This window comes from Pleurodeles waltl, chromosome 3_1 (genome assembly GCF_031143425.1).
Source record: "Pleurodeles waltl isolate 20211129_DDA chromosome 3_1, aPleWal1.hap1.20221129, whole genome shotgun sequence".
In the NCBI taxonomy this organism is placed as follows: domain Eukaryota; kingdom Metazoa; phylum Chordata; class Amphibia; order Caudata; family Salamandridae; genus Pleurodeles; species Pleurodeles waltl.
Genome location: NC_090440.1, coordinates 932,853,628 through 932,875,506, shown reverse-complemented (window position 1 = coordinate 932,875,506; position 21,879 = coordinate 932,853,628). Strand labels below are relative to the sequence as shown.

At 47.5% G+C, this 21,879-nt stretch overlaps 1 protein-coding gene across 5 annotated transcripts in view; it reads left to right on the top strand.

Moving 5' to 3' along the window:
- SRRM1 (serine and arginine repetitive matrix 1) overlaps positions 1-21,879 on the top strand; it is a 657,402-nt gene that overhangs the window by 130,786 nt on the left and 504,737 nt on the right. For all 5 annotated transcript variants that reach the window (XM_069223933.1, XM_069223931.1, XM_069223935.1 and 2 more), the window contains exon 7: positions 443-637. In XM_069223933.1, the coding sequence (XP_069080034.1) occupies positions 443-637 (195 nt within the window). The remainder of the gene's footprint in view (positions 1-442; positions 638-21,879) is intronic.

Genomic DNA, 21,879 nt, shown 5'->3' with positions numbered 1-21,879 from the left:
CCTTTGATAAGCCTACTGCTCGACCACTCTACCACAAAATAGAGCATTAGTATTATCTCTTTTTGCCACTATCTTACCTCTAAGGGGAACCCTTGGACTCTGTGCATACTATTCCTTACTTTGAAATAGTGCATACAGAGCCAACTTCCTACACCATATACTAGGGACTTACAGGGTTACACCAGTATGCCAACTTTGGGGTGTAAAGGGTACAAAAGCAACACAATTTAGGGGAGAGTGTACAAGCCCTGGAGTCCTGGTTAGTAGGATCCCAGTGAACACAGTCTAAACGCACTGATAAACGGGCAAAAAGTGGTGGTAACCATGCCAAAAACAGTGACTTTCCTACAGAATCAACTCTATGATTACTTATTATAAGTATGATGACGCCAATACTTTTCTTCTCAAAACTGAAATTTATATCTAGTTTTCAATTTTTCAGTGACATTATTAAAGTCATGAAACATGAACCTACCCCAGACATCAAGCAAGAACCATCCCCAGAGCAAAGTATGAAAAAAGAGAAGGAGAAGAAGGCCCGGGCCCGATCTCGATCACGTTCTAAATCTAGGTCAAGGTCTCGATCACATTCACCTCCTCATTCCAGATCTCGGCGGCACCACAGGTCACGCTCCAGGTGAGTGCATTTTTATGGATGTCTCTTTCACAGCTTTCGTCTCAATTACAATTTTCAGTGCTGGGGTGTTTGTAGACCCCTGTGCCAGAACATGTTTTTCTTAAATTGTGTAAGATTTTAAAAAGAAGTGTACATCTTTGGGCCTTATGTGTATCCATGTAAACTATATTTATTTATTGTATCTTTCAATACATTGTTAAAATATACTCATCAGACCCTGAAGACGTAAAGAAAAATGTGGCGATTGCATAATATGCTTGATCATTTTTTTTTTTGCATTTTCTCAAATGAGCAAACATAAATCTCTCTAATTCATGAAGTGTTTCCTTGAACATCTGGGTTTGGCAGATATATGGGTTTTGCATAGGGATGAAGTTATGGCAAAATCTCTGTATAAGGTGCACACTGTTTATTTGATAAAATATCAAACTTTGTACAGTATGAAAAGTATATAAACTGTATATTTAGTGGGTGCCAGTCTTACCTCATTCTTATTGGCTGAGAACACACTGAATTAGACATTTGCCAAATTTTAATTGTTTCCCCAAAACATGGTAATTTCCGGCTGTCTTCATGTGCAATAACAAATCTCTTTCAAGGCATGACCAACATCTCTCCCCCTAGAACTGCTGAGTTTGGGTTGACAGGTGTTTGTTTCCTGTTGGTTGGTCAAGGATCCACCCACTATGAAATGTTTTTGATGGGGGAGCTAACGTAGATGACTCCGTGTCTGCCAGCATCAAGGGAAATCTAGTAACCACAGACCCTTCTGAAAATTAGAGACTCAGGGGAGACCAGGGTGTTGTGGATTGAGTGAGTCTCAGCCAGTTTTAGTACATAGAACCTCCTGCAAAAGTTAAAGTAGAAATAAAACTCTAGCCCTACCATCCAGCGTTCCCTCATTTCTCCTGATAAAAATCGTAACCCACGTCTCCGTGGGCCAGTTGTCCCTGAGAGGAATAAGCCAAAACGTGGATCATGTGCCAATACTTTATTGACAGGATATGGTTTTGGCTTGTTCTTGCCCATTACTATGGGCCCACACATAAATGAGTCTCTTATTATTTATATTGTCCGTGTGGGACTACTGGGTGGTAAAGCATTTGCCTTTGTCTATTGAATTTTTCTATATTTTGAGCTCCTCTTGTAAGTTAATGTCCACAAAAAAAACTTCAGATGAAATCTTCCTTACTTGCTTCATATAATCAGCAATATGGAATTTGGAGTAGTACTAATGACCCCCCTCTACCTTCAAACTCAGATTCATGGATGCAGCTGAATAATGCACAAGTTTCATTCACCCCTAGTTTGTATTCTCTTGCTTTTGAATTATAAATATATGCATGGCAAGTACACAGTAGTCACAGCTCAATTGCTGCCTTCTGGCAATGGAAACCTTGAGCAGTATGTCTGCGTCCTGGTAGGTGGCCTTGATCGACATACTACACATCAGATGTGACACTGCTGTGCGCATGTTAGCGAGATCCCAGTGTGCTAACATCAGTTTCTTTTGTGATGATTTCTGGGCCAAAAACACAGTCAAGTAGACATCAATGTTTGACCAATGTGCAGATTCGAATGAAATATTTTGAGTCAAGATTTGCAGAAAGGGGAGGATAGCGGGGTCAGCGATGGGGGTCAGGAGTTTGGAATTCCGATAGCCCTGTGTCCAGGACATATAGTTTGGGGTCAAGGACAACAAGTTGTCCTGTTTATTTTGCCTGTGGAAAAAGTAGGCCCAACCCCCCTGCAGCACAAATCCTTTAGCTGACAACTTTCAGCACCTCAGTACGGATCAGGGAATGGCCTTGTTTGCAGATAAGGTAATATTTGTGTTCATATGTCAATTTCGTTCGAACTTGTATCTTTGGTGCATTAATGCAAAGCCTTTATTATTAGGGTCAGCGATCTAAGGAAATGTAACTTGGACTGTACTACTGACAGTGATTTCAGTATAAAAATGTGTACACACATTTGGAAATAAGTTTAACAATTAGAGGCTATGTATAATGCTTCTAGAAAGCCCTCTGATTAGATACAAATATTCGCAGCAGCTTGAAAGCAAGATTGATCTTTTTTTCTCTTTAAAATAAAACATTAAAAAAATGCAACTCAGGAAAAAACTACTGTGAAATTTTAGTTGCCATTTCTTTGAAGCATCATTTATTCAAATATGCTGATTGTAAGGAAATGCCTCCTTGGCATGGTTGCCCCCTGACTTTTTGCCTTTGCTGATGCTATGTTTACAATTGAAAGTGTGCTGAGGCCTGCTAACCAGGCCCCAGCACCAGTGTTCTTTCCCTAACCTGTACTTTTGTATCCACAATTGGCAGACCCTGGCATCCAGATAAGTCCCTTGTAACTGGTACCTCTAGTACCAAGGGCCCTGATGCCAAGGAAGGTCTCTAAGGGCTGCAGCATGTCTTATGCCACCCTGGAGACCTCTCACTCAGCACAGACACACTGCTTACCAGCTTGTGTGTGCTAGTGAGGACAAAACGAGTAAGTCGACATGGCACTCCCCTCAGGGTGCCATGCCAGCCTCTCACTGCCTATGCAGTATAGGTAAGACACCCCTCTAGCAGGCCTTACAGCCCTAAGGCCGGGTGCACTATACCATAGGTGAGGGTACCAGTGCATGAGCATGGTACCCCTACAGTGTCTAAACAAAACCTTAGACATTGTAAGTGCAGGGTAGCCATAAGAGTATATGGTCTGGGAGTCTGTCAAACACGAACTCCACAGCACCATAATGGCTACACTGAAAACTGGGAAGTTTGGTATCAAACTTCTCAGCACAATAAATGCACACTGATGCCAGTGTACATTTTATTGTAAAATACACCACAGAGGGCACCTTAGAGGTGCCCCCTGAAACTTAACCGACTATCTGTGTAGGCTGACTAGTTTTAGCAGCCTGCCACAAACCGAGACATGTTGCTGGCCCCATGGGGAGAGTGCCTTTGTCACTCTGAGGCCAGTAACAAAGCCTGCACTGGGTGGAGATGCTAACACCTCTCCCAGGCAGGAATTGTCACACCTGGCGGTGAGCCTCAAAGGCTCACCTCCTTTGTGCCAACCCAGCAGGACACTCCAGCTAGTGGAGTTGCCCGCCCCCTCCGGCCAGGCCCCACTTTTGGCGGCAAGGCCGGAGAAAATAATGAGAAAAACAAGGAGGAGTCACTGGCCAGTCAGGACAGCCCCTAAGGTGTCCTGAGCTGAGGTGACTCTAACTTTTAGAAATCCTCCATCTTGCAGATGGAGGATTCCCCCAATAGGGTTAGGATTGTGACCCCCTCCCCTTGGGAGGAGGCACAAAGAGGGTGTACCCACCCTCAGGGCTAGTAGCCATTGGCTACTAACCCCCCAGACCTAAACACGCCCTTAAATTTAGTATTTAAGGGCTACCCTGAACCCTAGAAAATTAGATTCCTGCAACTACAAGAAGAAGGACTGCCCAGCTGAAAACCCCTGCAGCGGAAGACCAGAAGACGACAACTGCCTTGGCTCCAGAAACTCACCGGCCTGTCTCCTGCCTTCCAAAGATCCTGCTCCAGCGACGCCTTCCAAAGGGACCAGCGACCTCGACATCCTCTGAGGACTGCCCCTGCTTCGAAAAGACAAGAAACTCCCGAGGACAGCGGACCTGCTCCAAGAAAAGCTGCAACTTTGTTTCCAGCAACTTTAAAGAACCCTGCAAGCTCCCCGCAAGAAGCGTGAGACTTGCAACACTGCACCCGGCGACCCCGACTCGGCTGGTGGCGATCCAACACCTCAGGAGGGACCCCAGGACTACTCTGATACTGTGAGTACCGAAACCTGTCCCCCCTGAGCCCCCACAGCGCCGCCTGCAGAGGGAATCCCGAGGCTTCCCCTGACCGCGACTCTTTGAACCTAAAGTCCCGACGCCTGGGAGAGACCCTGCACCCGCAGCCCCCAGGACCTGAAGGACCGGACTTTCACTGGAGAAGTGACCCCCAGGAGTCCCTCTCCCTTGCCCAAGTGGAGGTTTCCCCGAGGAATCCCCCCCTTGCCTGCCTGCAGCGCTGAAGAGATCCCGAGATCTCTCATAGACTAACATTGAAAACCCGACGCTTGTTTCTACACTGCACCCGGCCGCCCCCGCGCTGCTGAGGGTGAAATTTCTGTGTGGACTTGTGTCCCCCCCGGTGCCCTACAAAACCCCCCCTGGTCTGCCCTCCGAAGACGCGGGTACTTACCTGCAAGCAGACCGGAACCGGGGCACCCCCTTCTCTCCATTCTAGCCTATGTGTTTTGGGCACCACTTTGAACTCTGCACCTGACCGGCCCTGAGCTGCTGGTGTGGTGACTTTGGGGTTGCTCTGAACCCCCAACGGTGGGCTACCTTGGACCAAGAACTGAACCCTGTAAGTGTCCTACTTACCTGGTAAAACTAACAAAAACTTACCTCCCCCAGGAACTGTGAAAATTGCACTAAGTGTCCACTTTTAAAACAGCTATTTGTCAATAACTTGAAAAGTATACATGCAATTTTGATGATTTGAAGTTCCTAAAGTACTTACCTGCAATACCTTTCGAATGAGATATTACATGTAGAATTTGAACCTGTGGTTCTTAAAATAAACTAAGAAAAGATATTTTTCTATATAAAAACCTATTGGCTGGATTTGTCTCTGAGTGTGTGTACCTCATTTATTGTCTATGTGTATGTACAACAAATGCTTAACACTACTCCTTGGATAAGCCTACTGCTCGACCACACTACCACAAAATAGAGCATTAGTATTATCTATTTTTACCACTATTTTACCTCTAAGGGGAACCCTTGGACTCTGTGCATGCTATTCCTTACTTTGAAATAGCACATACAGAGCCAACTTCCTACATTGGTGGATCAGCGGTGGGGTACAAGACTTTGCATTTGCTGGACTACTCAGCCAATACCTGATCACACGACAAATTCCAAAATTGTCATTAGAAATTGATTTTTGCAATTTGAAATTTTTCTAAATTCTTAAAAGTCCTGCTAGGGCCTTGTGTGTTAAGTCCCTGTTGAGCATTGTCTTTTAGAGTTTAAAAGTTTGTTAAAAGTTTGAAATTAGATTCTAGAAACAGTTGTAGATTCTTAAAAAGTATTCCAACTTTTAGAAACAAAATGTCTAGCACAGATGTGACTGTGGTGGAACTCGACACCACACCTTACCTCCATCTTAAGATGAGGGAGCTAAGGTCACTCTGTAAAATAAAGAAAATAACAATGGGCCCCAAACCTACCAAAATACAGCTCCAGGAGCTTTTGGCAGAGTTTGAAAAGGCCAACCCCTCTGAGGGTGGCAACTCAGAGGAAGAGGATAGTGACTTGGAGGACAATTCCCCCCTACCAGTCCTATCTAGGGAGAACAGGGTCCCTCAAACCCTGACTCCTAAAATAATAGTCAGAGAGGCTGGTTCCCTCACAGGAGAGACCAACACCTCTGAAATCACTGAGGATAGCCCCAGTGAAGAGGACATCCAGTTAGCCAGGATGGCCAAAAGATTGGCTTTGGAAAGACAGATCCTAGCCATAGAGAGGGAAAGACAAGAGATGGGCCTAGGACCCATCAATGGTGGCAGCAACATAAATAGGGTCAGAGATTCTCCTGACATGTTGAAAATCCCTAAAGGGATTGTAACTAAATATGAAGATGGTGATGACATCACCAAATGGTTCACAGCTTTTGAGAGGGCTTGTGTAACCAGAAAAGTGAACAGATCTCACTGGGGTGCTCTCCTTTGGGAAATGTTCACAGGAAAGTGTAGGGATAGACTCCTCACACTCTCTGGACAAGATGCAGAATCTTATGACCTCATGAAGGGTACCCTGATTGAGGGCTTTGGATTCTCCACTGAGGAGTACAGGATTAGGTTCAGGGGGGCTCAAAAATCCTCGAGCCAGACCTGGGTTGACTTTGTTGACTACTCAGTGAAAACACTAGATGGTTGGATTCAAGGCAGTGGTGTAAGTAATTATGATGGGCTGTACAATTTATTTGTGAAAGAACACCTGTTAAGTAATTGTTTCAATGATAAACTGCATCAGCATCTGGTAGACCTAGGACCAATTTCTCCCCAAGAATTGGGAAAGAAGGCGGACCATTGGGTCAAGACAAGGGTGTCCAAGACTTCAACAGGGGGTGACCAAAAGAAAGGGGTCACAAAGACTCCCCAGCAGAAGGGTGATGAGACAACCAAAACTAAAAATAGTAAAGAGTCTTCTACAGGCCCCCAAAAACCTGCACAGGAGGGTGGGCCCAGAGCCTCTTCACAAAACAATGGGTACAAGGGTAAAAACTTTGATCCCAAAAAGGCCTGGTGTCATAGCTGTAAACAGCATGGACACCAAACTGGAGACAAGGCCTGTCCCAAGAAAGGTTCCACTCCAAACTCCCATCCAGGTAACACTGGTATGGCTAGTCTCCAAGTGGGATCAACAGTGTGCCCAGAGCAAATCAGGGTCCACACTGAAGCTACTCTAGTTTCTGAGGGTGGGGTGGATTTAGCCACACTAGCTGTCTGGCCGCCTAACATGCAAAAATACAGACAGCAACTCTTAATTAATGGGACTAGAATAGAGGGCCTGAGGGATACAGGTGCCAGTGTCACCATGGTGACAGAGAAACTGGTTTCCCCTGGCCAATACCTGACTGGAAAAACTTACACAGTCACCAACGCTGACAATCAGAGAAAAGTACATCCCATGGCAATGGTTACTTTAGAATGGGGAGGGGTCAATGGCCTGAAACAGGTGGTGGTCTCCTCAAATATCCCAGTGGACTGTCTGCTTGGAAATGACCTGGAGTCCTCAGCATGGGCTGAGGTAGAGCTAAAAACCCATGCAGCAATGCTGGGTATCCCTGAACTGGTGTGTGTGAAAACAAGAGCACAATGCCAGGCACAGGGTGAAAAAGTAGAGCTGGAGTCTGGAAAAATGGCCCAGCCTACCAAGAGAACAGGAAAGTCAGTTGGGAAACCAACTGCAACACAGCAAAAGAAAGGGAACCTCTCTTCTCAGGAAGAAGTTCTGCCCTCTGAGGGAACTGAGCCTTTGGAGCTTGAACCTTATCAGGTTGAGCTCTTAGGCCCAGGGGGACCCTCAAGGGAAGAGCTGTGTAAGGGACAAGAAACCTGTCCCTCTCTTGAAGGCCTTAGGCAGCAAGCTGCTGAAGAGTCCAAAGGCAAGAAAAATGGAACACATAGGGTCTATTGGGAAGATGGGCTCCTGTACACTGAGGCCAGAGACCCCAAACCTGGTGCCACTAGGAGAGTGGTAGTGCCTCAGCTGTTCAGAGAGTTCATCCTAACATTGGCCCATGACATTCCCCTTGCTGGACATTTGGGACAAACCAAGACGTGGGAGAGGTTAGTCAACCACTTCTACTGGCCCAATATGTCCAGCATGGTTAAGGAGTTTTGCCTCTCCTGCCCCACCTGTCAAGCCAGTGGTAAGACAGGTGGGCATCCAAAGGCCCCCCTCATTCCACTTCCAGTGGTGGGGGTGCCCTTTGAAAGAGTGGGTGTGGACATAGTTGGTCCACTAGAACCTCCCACAGCCTCAGGAAATATGTATATCCTGGTAGTAGTGGATCATGCTACCAGGTATCCTGAAGCTATCCCCCTTAGGTCGACTACTGCCCCTGCAGTAGCCAAGGCCCTCATTGGTATCTTTACCAGAGTGGGTTTCCCTAAGGAGGTGGTGTCTGACAGAGGTACCAACTTCATGTCAGCATACCTAAAGCACATGTGGAATGAGTGTGGGGTGACTTATAAATTCACTACACCATACCATCCACAAACTAATGGCTTAGTTGAGAGATTCAACAAGACATTAAAGGGCATGATCATGGGGCTCCCAGAAAAACTCAAAAGGAGATGGGATGTCCTCTTGCCATGCCTGCTTTTCGCTTACAGAGAGGTGCCACAGAAGGGAGTAGGATTCTCACCCTTTGAACTTCTGTTTGGTCATCCTGTAAGGGGACCACTTGCCCTTGTTAAAGAAGGCTGGGAGAGACCTCTCCATGAGCCTAAACAGGACATAGTGGACTATGTACTTGGCCTTCGCTCTAGAATGGCAGAGTACATGGAAAAGGCAACCAAAAACCTTGAGGCCAGCCAACAGCTCCAGAAGTTTTGGTATGACCAAAAGGCTGCACTGGTTGAGTTCCAACCAGGGCAGAAAGTCTGGGTTCTGGAGCCTGTGGCTCCCAGGGCACTCCAGGACAAATGGAGTGGCCCTTACCCAGTACTAGAGAGGAAGAGTCAGGTCACCTACTTGGTGGACCTGGGCACAAGCAGGAGCCCCAAAAGGGTGATCCATGTAAACCGCCTTAAGCTCTTCCACGACAGGGCTGATGTCAATCTGTTGATGGTAACAGATGAGGATCAGGAGGCAGAGAGTGAACCTCTCCCTGATCTTCTGTCATCAGACCCAAAAGATGGCTCAGTAGATGGAGTGATCTACTCAGACACCCTCTCTGGCCAACAGCAAGCTGATTGTAGGAGAGTCCTACAACAGTTTCCTGAACTCTTCTCCTTAACCCCTGGTCAGACACACCTGTGTACCCATGATGTGGACACAGGAGACAGCATGCCTGTCAAGAACAAAATCTTTAGACAATCTGACCATGTTAAAGAAAGCATCAAGGTGGAAGTCCACAAGATGCTGGAATTGGGAGTCATTGAGCGCTCTGACAGCCCCTGGGCTAGCCCAGTGGTCTTAGTCCCCAAACCTCACACCAAAGATGGAAAGAAAGAGATGAGGTTTTGTGTGGACTACAGAGGGCTCAATTCTGTCACCAAGACAGATGCTCATCCAATTCCAAGAGCTGATGAGCTCATTGATAAATTAGGTGCTGCCAAATTTCTAAGTACCTTTGACTTGACAGCAGGGTACTGGCAAATAAAAATGGCACCTGGAGCAAAAGAAAAGACAGCATTCTCCACACCTGATGGGCATTATCAGTTTACTGTTATGCCCTTTGGTTTAAAGAATGCCCCTGCCACCTTCCAAAGGTTGGTGAATCAAGTCCTTGCTGACTTGGAGTCCTTTAGCACAGCTTATCTTGATGATATTGCTGTCTTTAGCTCCACCTGGCAGGATCACCTGGTCCACCTGAGGAAGGTTTTGAAGGCTCTGCAATCCGCAGGCCTCTCTATCAAGGCATCCAAATGCCAGATAGGGCAGGGAACTGTGGTTTACTTGGGACACCTTGTAGGTGGAGGCCAAGTTCAGCCACTCCAACCCAAGATCCAGACTATTCTGGACTGGGTAGCTCCAAAAACCCAGACTCAAGTCAGGGCATTCCTTGGCTTGACTGGGTACTACAGGAGGTTTGTGAAGGGATATGGATCCATTGTGACAGCCCTCACTGAGCTCACCTCCAAGAAAATGCCCAAGAAAGTGAACTGGACTGTGGACTGCCAACAGGCCTTTGACACCCTGAAACAAGCAATGTGCTCAGCACCAGTTCTCAAAGCTCCAGATTATTCTAAGCAGTTCATTGTGCAGACTGATGCCTCTGAACATGGGATAGGGGCAGTTTTGTCCCAAACAAATGATGATGGCCTTGACCAGCCTGTTGCTTTCATTAGCAGGAGGTTACTCCCCAGGGAGCAGCGTTGGAGTGCCATTGAGAGGGAGGCCTTTGCTGTGGTTTGGTCCCTGAAGAAGCTGAGACCATACCTCTTTGGGACTCACTTCCTAGTTCAAACCGACCACAGACCTCTCAAATGGCTGATGCAAATGAAAGGTGAAAATCCTAAACTGTTGAGGTGGTCCATCTCCCTACAGGGAATGGACTTTATAGTGGAACACAGACCTGGGACTGCCCATGCCAATGCAGATGGCCTTTCCAGGTTCTTCCACTTAGAAAATGAAGACTCTCTTGGGAAAGGTTAGTCTCATCCTCTTTCGTTTGGGGGGGGGTTGTGTAAGGAAATGCCTCCTTGGCATGGTTGCCCCCTGACTTTTTGCCTTTGCTGATGCTATGTTTACAATTGAAAGTGTGCTGAGGCCTGCTAACCAGGCCCCAGCACCAGTGTTCTTTCCCTAACCTGTACTTTTGTATCCACAATTGGCAGACCCTGGCATCCAGATAAGTCCCTTGTAACTGGTACCTCTAGTACCAAGGGCCCTGATGCCAAGGAAGGTCTCTAAGGGCTGCAGCATGTCTTATGCCACCCTGGAGACCTCTCACTCAGCACAGACACACTGCTTACCAGCTTGTGTGTGCTAGTGAGGACAAAACGAGTAAGTCGACATGGCACTCCCCTCAGGGTGCCATGCCAGCCTCTCACTGCCTATGCAGTATAGGTAAGACACCCCTCTAGCAGGCCTTACAGCCCTAAGGCCGGGTGCACTATACCATAGGTGAGGGTACCAGTGCATGAGCATGGTACCCCTACAGTGTCTAAACAAAACCTTAGACATTGTAAGTGCAGGGTAGCCATAAGAGTATATGGTCTGGGAGTCTGTCAAACACGAACTCCACAGCACCATAATGGCTACACTGAAAACTGGGAAGTTTGGTATCAAACTTCTCAGCACAATAAATGCACACTGATGCCAGTGTACATTTTATTGTAAAATACACCACAGAGGGCACCTTAGAGGTGCCCCCTGAAACTTAACCGACTATCTGTGTAGGCTGACTAGTTTTAGCAGCCTGCCACAAACCGAGACATGTTGCTGGCCCCATGGGGAGAGTGCCTTTGTCACTCTGAGGCCAGTAACAAAGCCTGCACTGGGTGGAGATGCTAACACCTCTCCCAGGCAGGAATTGTCACACCTGGCGGTGAGCCTCAAAGGCTCACCTCCTTTGTGCCAACCCAGCAGGACACTCCAGCTAGTGGAGTTGCCCGCCCCCTCCGGCCAGGCCCCACTTTTGGCGGCAAGGCCGGAGAAAATAATGAGAAAAACAAGGAGGAGTCACTGGCCAGTCAGGACAGCCCCTAAGGTGTCCTGAGCTGAGGTGACTCTAACTTTTAGAAATCCTCCATCTTGCAGATGGAGGATTCCCCCAATAGGGTTAGGATTGTGACCCCCTCCCCTTGGGAGGAGGCACAAAGAGGGTGTACCCACCCTCAGGGCTAGTAGCCATTGGCTACTAACCCCCCAGACCTAAACACGCCCTTAAATTTAGTATTTAAGGGCTACCCTGAACCCTAGAAAATTAGATTCCTGCAACTACAAGAAGAAGGACTGCCCAGCTGAAAACCCCTGCAGCGGAAGACCAGAAGACGACAACTGCCTTGGCTCCAGAAACTCACCGGCCTGTCTCCTGCCTTCCAAAGATCCTGCTCCAGCGACGCCTTCCAAAGGGACCAGCGACCTCGACATCCTCTGAGGACTGCCCCTGCTTCGAAAAGACAAGAAACTCCCGAGGACAGCGGACCTGCTCCAAGAAAAGCTGCAACTTTGTTTCCAGCAACTTTAAAGAACCCTGCAAGCTCCCCGCAAGAAGCGTGAGACTTGCAACACTGCACCCGGCGACCCCGACTCGGCTGGTGGCGATCCAACACCTCAGGAGGGACCCCAGGACTACTCTGATACTGTGAGTACCGAAACCTGTCCCCCCTGAGCCCCCACAGCGCCGCCTGCAGAGGGAATCCCGAGGCTTCCCCTGACCGCGACTCTTTGAACCTAAAGTCCCGACGCCTGGGAGAGACCCTGCACCCGCAGCCCCCAGGACCTGAAGGACCGGACTTTCACTGGAGAAGTGACCCCCAGGAGTCCCTCTCCCTTGCCCAAGTGGAGGTTTCCCCGAGGAATCCCCCCCTTGCCTGCCTGCAGCGCTGAAGAGATCCCGAGATCTCTCATAGACTAACATTGAAAACCCGACGCTTGTTTCTACACTGCACCCGGCCGCCCCCGCGCTGCTGAGGGTGAAATTTCTGTGTGGACTTGTGTCCCCCCCGGTGCCCTACAAAACCCCCCCTGGTCTGCCCTCCGAAGACGCGGGTACTTACCTGCAAGCAGACCGGAACCGGGGCACCCCCTTCTCTCCATTCTAGCCTATGTGTTTTGGGCACCACTTTGAACTCTGCACCTGACCGGCCCTGAGCTGCTGGTGTGGTGACTTTGGGGTTGCTCTGAACCCCCAACGGTGGGCTACCTTGGACCAAGAACTGAACCCTGTAAGTGTCCTACTTACCTGGTAAAACTAACAAAAACTTACCTCCCCCAGGAACTGTGAAAATTGCACTAAGTGTCCACTTTTAAAACAGCTATTTGTCAATAACTTGAAAAGTATACATGCAATTTTGATGATTTGAAGTTCCTAAAGTACTTACCTGCAATACCTTTCGAATGAGATATTACATGTAGAATTTGAACCTGTGGTTCTTAAAATAAACTAAGAAAAGATATTTTTCTATATAAAAACCTATTGGCTGGATTTGTCTCTGAGTGTGTGTACCTCATTTATTGTCTATGTGTATGTACAACAAATGCTTAACACTACTCCTTGGATAAGCCTACTGCTCGACCACACTACCACAAAATAGAGCATTAGTATTATCTATTTTTACCACTATTTTACCTCTAAGGGGAACCCTTGGACTCTGTGCATGCTATTCCTTACTTTGAAATAGCACATACAGAGCCAACTTCCTACACTGATGCATGTTAGAATTTCCCAAAAAGTTTCATAACGGAAAAAAGTGTAACCAGTTTCAACAAGAAATAAGCAAACACTGGCAAAGACAACATGTCTGACATTGGTGGTCAGCCTTATGGTTTAGTCAGTGTGTCTTGTTTTGACATGGTTTTTGTAAAACTTTGCTGGAGCTGTATGCTGCTGCGTGGAGGAATGATCATTCGAACATCCAGGTCTTGAGTTCTCTTTTGAATCGCAGAAGTGATGGCGCAGTCCTGAGGTGCAGGGTGAGGTTGTTCGTGGCCTTGGCTGCCAGGTGCAAGAAGGAGCGTCCTCAGCTGTTGGCTCCACCGATCTGTGGGGTGTCTGCGAGGAAAAGGGAAGCTGATAGTAGGTGTTTGGTCAGTTGGTGGAGAGGTCAGGTGTTTGAGTATGCTGGTTCTTTGTTGTGCAGGGTCTTGTAGGCGTGGGTCAGCATCTTGAACTGGCATCTCTTCTGAATCAGGAGTCAGTGTAGTTTTTTCAGATGGGGTGTGTTTTGGGTCCTTCTGAGGTCGAGTAAGAGTCTGGCCACTGAGTTCTGTATTGTCTGGAGACTCTTCAGGAGGTGTGCTGTGATGCCTACGTAGAGAGTGCTTCCTTAGTCCAGTCTGCTTGTGGTGAGGGCCTAGACACCAGTCCTTCTGGTGTCTGCTTGGAACCACCTGAAGGTCTTTCGGAGCGTGCAAAGGGTGTGGAAACAGGCAGATGAGACTTTCAACTTGTTTTATCTTGGTTAGCTTGCTATCCAGGATGATGCGGAGGGTGCAAGTGTGGTCTGTTGGTGTGTTTCCCCACAGTCCAGGAGGGCTCTGATAACATCTGTGGCTGCACTATTATAACAAACATTAGCAAAATATTTTTGGTCTCAAAAAGTACACATTGCAGCAGTAGTTCCTGGCACAGAACAAATTACCTTGTGTTCTGATATGCTCTTGTTGAAAGAGCAGAATGTGGTCACTCAATGAAGCCAGATGATAGAGAAATAGAATTGTAATAAAAGCAAAAGGTCTTGGTTGATTTCATACCTAATTAGGGGCCCACTTCTTAGTCACAAAAGTGCACCTGTTGTATATGTGCTTGCATTAATGCAGATTTCCAGCTTTCATGAGCTCCCAAGAATTTAGAGAAGTTGTCCAGGAAATCTTACCCCTAGAAAATATTTGTGAACTGCATTTTACCATGAGCACAAATGGATTTGCAAATTTGCTTATGCCAAATCTGTTGAGCCTTTGCATGTGCACTTTCTCTCTAACCACTAACCCACACCCCCTCCCTCCCTCTAGAAAAGGTTTTTCTTCTGTCCTTCTCTGGACTAAATTTCCAACCTTTCTCTGTATGCGAAAGGTTAGCATAAGGCATTACAACCCTAGAACCATTGTGTACTGCTACCTTCAGCCCGGGATCTGCAGAATGGTGGCAAAATAAGGAAATGGCTAGTATTCAAACCATCCTATAGTATGAGCCCTAGCGTAATCAGAGTCTATTATCAGTGCTCCTATATAGGGAAATTGATGCCATAATTTGTCACCACACTACATGGCACCAAGAGACAAGTGAATTTTTTTGTAGGACAAGTACATTTATGAGGCAGCCTGCCCTCATTGACAAATAGATATTGAAATAAATTCCATACCCTTCAGTTACACTCAAATTGTGGCTTGGCAGATGTCCAAGCAGGTACCCCACATGCCAAATCGGTAGTAGTGACCTTGGCCCTGGTGGAATGTGCCCACAAGCCGTCAGGAGGTTGCTTTTTAGCTAGTGTATAGCAGATCTTATTGCAGAGTGCAATCCATTGAGAGATGGTCTGCTTCAGGGCATCCGTGCCCTTTCTCTCCTGTAAACCTGATGAAGAGCAGATAACCCACTCAGTAATTTTTGGTGCAATCAATGTAAGACAGAAAATCCCTCCTCGGGTTCAGGCAGTTGAGTCTGTCCTCTTACTTGAAGTGATGTGGCAGGGCAGAAAAGGTAGGCAATGTGCTGCTCTGGCTGATAGTGACAACCTTCGACAGGAAGGAGATGTGCACCTGAAGGACCAGTTTGTCAGGGACAAGGCTGATGTAAGGAGGGCGAACTGGCAGAATTTGAATCTTGCTGACTGTAGGAAGTTGGCTCTGTATGCACTATTTCAAAGTAAGGAATAGTATGCACAGAGTCCAAGGGTTCCCCTTAGAGGTACGATAGTGGAAAAAGAGATAATACTAATGCTCTATTTTGTGGTAGTGTGGTCGAGCAGTAGGCTTATCAAAGGAGTAGTGTTAAGCATTTGTTGTACATACACACAGGCAATAAATGAGGAACACACACTCAGAGTCAAATCCAGCCAATAGGTTTTGTTATAGAAAAATATCTTTTCTTAGTTTATTTTAAGAACCACAGGTTCAAATTTTACATGTAATATCTCATTTGAAAGGTATTGCAGGTAAGTACTCTAGGAACTTTGAATCATTACTTTAGCATGTATACTTTTTACATAAAACACAATAAGCTGTTTTAAAAGTGGACACTTAGTGCAATTTTCACAGTTCCTGGGGAGGTAAGTTTTTGTTAGTTTTTGTCCGGTAAGTAAATCACTTACAAGTCTCAGGTTTGGGTCCAAGGTAGCCCACCGTTGGGGGTTCAGAGCAACCCCAAAGTTATCACACCAGCAGCTCAGGGCCGGTCAGGTGCAAAGGTCAAAGAGGTGCCCAAAACACCTAGGCTTCAATGGAGAGAAGGGGGTGCCCCGGTTCCAGTCTGCCAGCAGGTAAGTACCCGCGTCTTCGGAGGGCAGACCAGGGGGGTTTTGTAGGGCACCGGGGGGGGGGACACAAAGTAGCACAGAAAGTACACCCTCAGCAGCGCGGGGGCGGCCGGGTGCAGTGTGCAAACACGCGTCGGGTTTCCTTCAGGTTTCAATGGGAGACCAAGGGGTCTCTTCAGCGGTGCAGGCAGGCAAGGGGGGCTCCTCGGGGTAGCCACCACCTGGGCACGGGAGAGGGCCTCCTGGGGGTCACTCCTGCACAGAAGTTCAGTTTCTTTAGGGGCTGGGGGCTGCGGGTGCAGGGTCTTTCCCAGCCGTCGGGAAATGGAGTTCAGACAGTCGCGGTCAGGGGGAGCCTGGGGATTCCCTCTGCAGGCGTCGCTGTGGGGGCTCAGGGGGGACAACTTTGGTTACTCACAGTCGTAGAGTCGCCGGAGGGTCCTCCCTGAGTTGGTTGTTCTCCACCAGTCGAGTCGGGGTCGCCGGGTGCAGTGTTGCAAGTCTCCCGCTTCTTGCGGGGAGTTGCAGGGGTCTTTAAATCTGCTCCTTGTAACAAAGTTGCAGTTCTTTTGGAGCAGTGCCGCTGTCCTCGGGAGTTTCTTGTCTTTTTCGAAGCAGGGCAGTCCTCAGAGGATTCAGAGGTCGCTGGTCCCTTGGAAAGCGTCGTAGGAGCAGGTTTCTTTGGAAGGCAGGAGACAGGCCGGTAAGTCTGGGGCCAAGGCAGTTGGTGTCTTCTGTTCTTCCTCTGCAGGGGTTTGTCAGCTCAGCAGTCCTTCTTGTTAGTTGCAGGAATCTATCTTTCTAGGTTCAGGGGAGCCCTTAAATACTAAATTTAAGGGCGTGTTTAGGTCTGGGGGGGTTAGTAGCCAATGGCTACTAGCCCTGAGGGTGGGTACACCCTCTTTGTGCCTCCTCCCAAGGGGAGGGGGGTCACATCCCTAATCCTATTGGGGGAATCCTCCATCTGCAAGATGGAGGATTTCTAAAAGTTAGTCACTTCAGCTCAGGACACCTTAGGGGCTGTCCTGACTGGCCAGTGACTCCTCCTTGTTGTTTTCTTTGTTTCCTCCAGCCTTGCCGCCAAAAGTGGGGGCCGTGGCGGGCAACTCCACTAAGCTGGAGTGTCCTGCGGTGCTCTGACAAAGGGGTGAGCCTTTGAGGCTCACCGCCAGGTGTTACAGCTCCTGCCTGGGGGAGGTGTTAGCATCTCCACCCAGTGCAGGCTTTGTTACTGGCCTCAGAGTGACAAAGGCACTCTCCCCATGGGGCCAGCAACATGTCTCTAGTGTGGCAGGCTGCTGGAACCAGTCAGCCTACACAGCTAGTCGGTTAGGTTTCAGGGGGCACCTCTAAGGTGCCCTCTGTGGTGTATTTTACAATAAAATTTACACTGGCATCAGTGTGCATTTATTGTGCTGAGAAGTTTGATACCAAACTTCCCAGTTTTCAGTGTAGCCATTATGGTGCTGTGGAGTTTGTGTAAAACAGACTCCCAGACCATATACTCTTATGGCTACCCTGCACTTACAATGTCTAAGGTTTTGCTTAGACACTGTAGAGGCACAGTGCTCATGCACTGGTGCCCTCACCTATGGTATAGTGCAGCCTGCCTTAGGGCTGTAAGGCCTGCTAGAGGGGTGTCTTACGTATACTGCATAGGCAGTGAGAGGCTGGCATGGCACCCTGAGGGGAGTGCCATGTCGACTTACTCATTTTGTTCTCACTAGCGCACACACAAGCTGGTAAGCAGTGTGTCTGTGCTGAGTGAGGGGTCTCTAGGGTGGCATAATGCATGCTGCAGCCCTTAGAGACCTTCCCTGGCATCAGGGCCCTTGGCACCAGAGGTACCAGTTACAAGGGACTGGATGCCAGGGTGTGCCAATTGTGGAATCAAAAGTACAGGTTAGGGAAAGAACACTGGTGCTGGGGCCTGGTTAGCAGGCCTCAGCACACTTTCAATTCAAAACATAGCATCAGCAAAGGCAAAAAGTCAGGGGGTAACCATGCCAAGGAGGCATTTCCTTACACTGACCTTCCTAGCTGATGTAACGGACACTAAAATGACAATTTTTAGAGTCCAGAATGGCAGAGGGCAGTTGTGTAGTGGCTCAAATGTAAAGCACATCAAAAACGTGAGGACCAAATAGATGTCTAGCTGTGGCCTAGCAAAGGGGGAATGAGGGAACAAGGGCTGGAACACTTTCAGGAATCAAGTCACAACAGGTTACTTAAACAGATATGGTTGGTCCAACAACTGTAGGAAAACTGAAATTGTCAAACTAATAACCCTTAACTGTGTCCGGTGCAAGGCTTTACCAGGATCAAAATAAAATAGAAAGCAACACCCCCAAAAGTGGTGCAGAAAGGGGGTTCACATGATTTGAGGAGCACTGGGCCACACATCTATCCCAACAACAGGTGTATACCTTTTTGGTGGTGGGGGGGGGGGGGGGGGTGAAGGTTCAGAGACCTGATCTTTGTGAGAACTAGGGGCAAGAGTTGTATTAGCGGGACGGCTTACAGGTTTCCAGAGTCCCACTCTGAATGAAAAGCGTCTCTGCGCAAGTCATTTTGGAAACTCAAAATCACAAAAGTGCTGACATTGCATGTCTCAGTGATGGTGACCAGATCTAGCCACATTCATGATGGAGATTTCACACCACCTCTGGGTGTAAATGCCATTCTTGACCTCCAAAGCATCAGTTTCAGCTCTTTGGGCAAAAGAGAAGTGGGTCTAACGGCTGACCCAATTGTGGCTGAATTTTTCCAATTTCTCTTTATTGATATTTTGTATTAAATTACAGACAGTTCAGCTGTTAGCATACATCAATACAGTTCAAACATTGGACCTTGTCTGAGAAGGTTAAGATTAAACAGTTTATTCAATCAGCTGCTGCCATATATCCAAGTTTGAATAGCATGGAAAAGGAACAATCACCAATCATGGGTTAACTTAAGAAGGTCTTGCAACAAACAGCATCTGAATGCCCACCGTTTGAGCAAATGTCCACTTGAGTCTTCTTTTCATATTCATAAACACCAAAGAGTGTGTACTATTAATCCTGTTTTGTATGTAGCAGCATGTGTTTACACAGTAAGCCTCCATCTAGGACTGCCATCACAGCATCTCCTTTTGCTCCTGTTCCTGTATCCTTACCTGGGCTGCATTCTTCCCCAGGGCTCATCAGTTTCCCACCTGCAGGCTTGTTTACAGCACATCTTTCATGTGTCTAGGCATATAATAGACTGGGTGATTTCAGATCGGACTCAGCTTGAAGAGTTGTGATAAGATGTATCTATTCTAGGGCATAATTGATAGGTCTTTCCAATTCAGCATTTGTATTTTATTAATTGTGCCTACCTCAGCTGTAGCCCTTCTTCTACAGCTCCTTTTGCCTGCTGGTGTATCATGTAACAGCTTTCGTTCCGTGGTTGAGAGGTAGCAAAAGCTAAAATGTGTCTGATTTGTGTGGCTCATTCTGATCTTGTCCCCAAATTAGGAACTGGACAGGATATTTTCTGTGTGTATCCTTAACCTCTTAAAATCTTCATTGTGGACCGTGTTGAAACATGTCGTCATCAGTCCAGCCTCCACCCAGTCTCGTGTCATGCACAAAAGCTATGTTTTGTAGCATGAGTCATTTCTGGATTAACATGCTGTGCATTATTCTGCCATCTAGAGGTTGGATCTGGAATTCTTAGCATAGCAGTTGTCCATTATCGCAGTTTCTTTCTTCTTATTTTTCCCTTACTTGATCATCCAACTATTTGGTGTCTAATCCAGCCTCTCCAGGCGTCATACGCCCTTCCCAGAAGCTTCCATGCATGGGGGCCACCACATTTTTTTTTTTTTTTTTTTGTGGGCTATTGGATCTGGAAGCATCGCTGAAAGTTCAAGCATCGAAAAAAAGTCAGTTCTTGGCAAATGTTTATTGGACAAAGAACACAAGGGACCCGGAAAGAAAACCTCTGATTAGAGTCCATATACCAGTGGAAGACTGGAGAATGTCCTGTCTCCCTGTTCCATGTGACGTGGAAAACACATCATTTTGCTTCTGCCCCAGGTGCCACCACAAGTTTGTACACAAGGATAGTTACCAAGTGTGTAACCTCTGTCTTCTGATAGATCAGGAAAGCGACACCTGTGCAGGGTTTAAACCAAAGACACTGAAGGTGAGAGAGAAACGGAGACAGGCACACCACACCACACCATGCAGGACCAGAAAGAAACTGTGGCTGAAAGATCTGGGGTTGTCTGGGTTGTCGAGCGAGGAGGAGGACAATATCGCCGAAGTGGCCGAAGGATAGGGCTAGGATATCGAGATAAGGGTCATCAGCGTTGAGAAGGAAAATCAAAATTCAAAGGAGAAAAGACCTCGGGTAATGCTGAAAAACCATGCACGGGATGAGTCTCATTCATCAGACTCAAAATCATCAAAAGCAGGCTTGGTATAGAAGGTTTCGTTGACTGAGAATAAGCAGAAAGAACCCCTTGGTCCCATTTGAAGGACACCTCAGGCGGCAGAGCTGTGGAGAAGGCTATGGCATCAAGAGACTACCAAAGTTGGGAAAAGGCAAAAAAACTGCCAAGCAAGGTCTCAGCAACAGAAGGCTTGATATCAGAAATGAAGTAGATCACCCTCACCCCTCCCACCCCCTGCAAAGCAAAAATCGAATGCTAGAAGAAGTGTCTTGAAGTGGAAATGGCTGCAATTATTGAGAAGAAAGAGATCAGCACCTCTCTTCTAACGTACAGCCGAATGAAAGCTTTGACGTTTAAATCAGAAGGGGTAAAGGACATTGAAACTCAATCGTCCAACAAAAACCAGAACCTCGAGTAGTGTAGGAAGCTGGCGATATATTGAAGGCCTCGGGGACGCCACTGCCGGAAGGCCATGGCTCGACCCACAAGAAAAGCGGTGACCAAATAACTTCTTCGGCACCGAAAAAGGCCAATATCGTGCCGAAGTCTTCCGACTCGGGTCGAAAAACCGGCATCGAAAAGAGTCGACATCGATTGGTCGAATCAAACAAGCCTTGAAAGAGCCTCTCGGAGCCGAGACCAACTGTAACCATGGGTTTTTCAGTACCAAAAAAAAGGCTTCGGAGCCGAAAAAGACTTCTTATACAGAAGAACATGGGCTCTCACAACAACTTAAAGAGAGGCACAGGTTTGGGCAGGAGCTAGATGTGGAGGAGTTTGACCAAAGTCAACCAAGGTTACAAATCCAGAAAGACACTGGAAAAATTCAAGCCATCCCTCCGCTCAAGTTTAAAAGGAAATTGGCTTTTCACGCAGAGACTGAAACTGAGCAGCCGAGAGCAAAGGTGGTTAGAGAAAGGTCACCAACTGCACTGTTAACACCAGAGATGTCGCCACCACACTCGCCACAAGGGACAAGGTCACCAGTTGGCACACCAACTGCACAGTCACCCACACATACTGTGCAGACACAGGACGATGTAGATCCCTGGGACCTCTACGACCCACCAGTTTCAGACAACAGTCCTGAGTGTTATCCCTCAAAGCCATCTCCTCCAGAGGATAGCACATCCTACACGTAAGTACTAGCCAGGGCTGCGACATTCCATAATGTCACTATGCACTCAGAACCAGTGGAGGATGACTTTCTTTTCAATACACTGGTGTCCACACATGCGTCATATCAAAGCCTGCCAATGTTACCAGGCATGCTTAAGCATGCACAACAAGTCTTCCAAGAACCGGTCAAGGGAAGGGCCCTTACACCGTGGGTGGAGAAAAAATACAAACCTCCCCCAGAGGACCCTGTGTTCATTACACAGCAGCTCCCTACGGACTCTATAGTAATGGGAGCAGC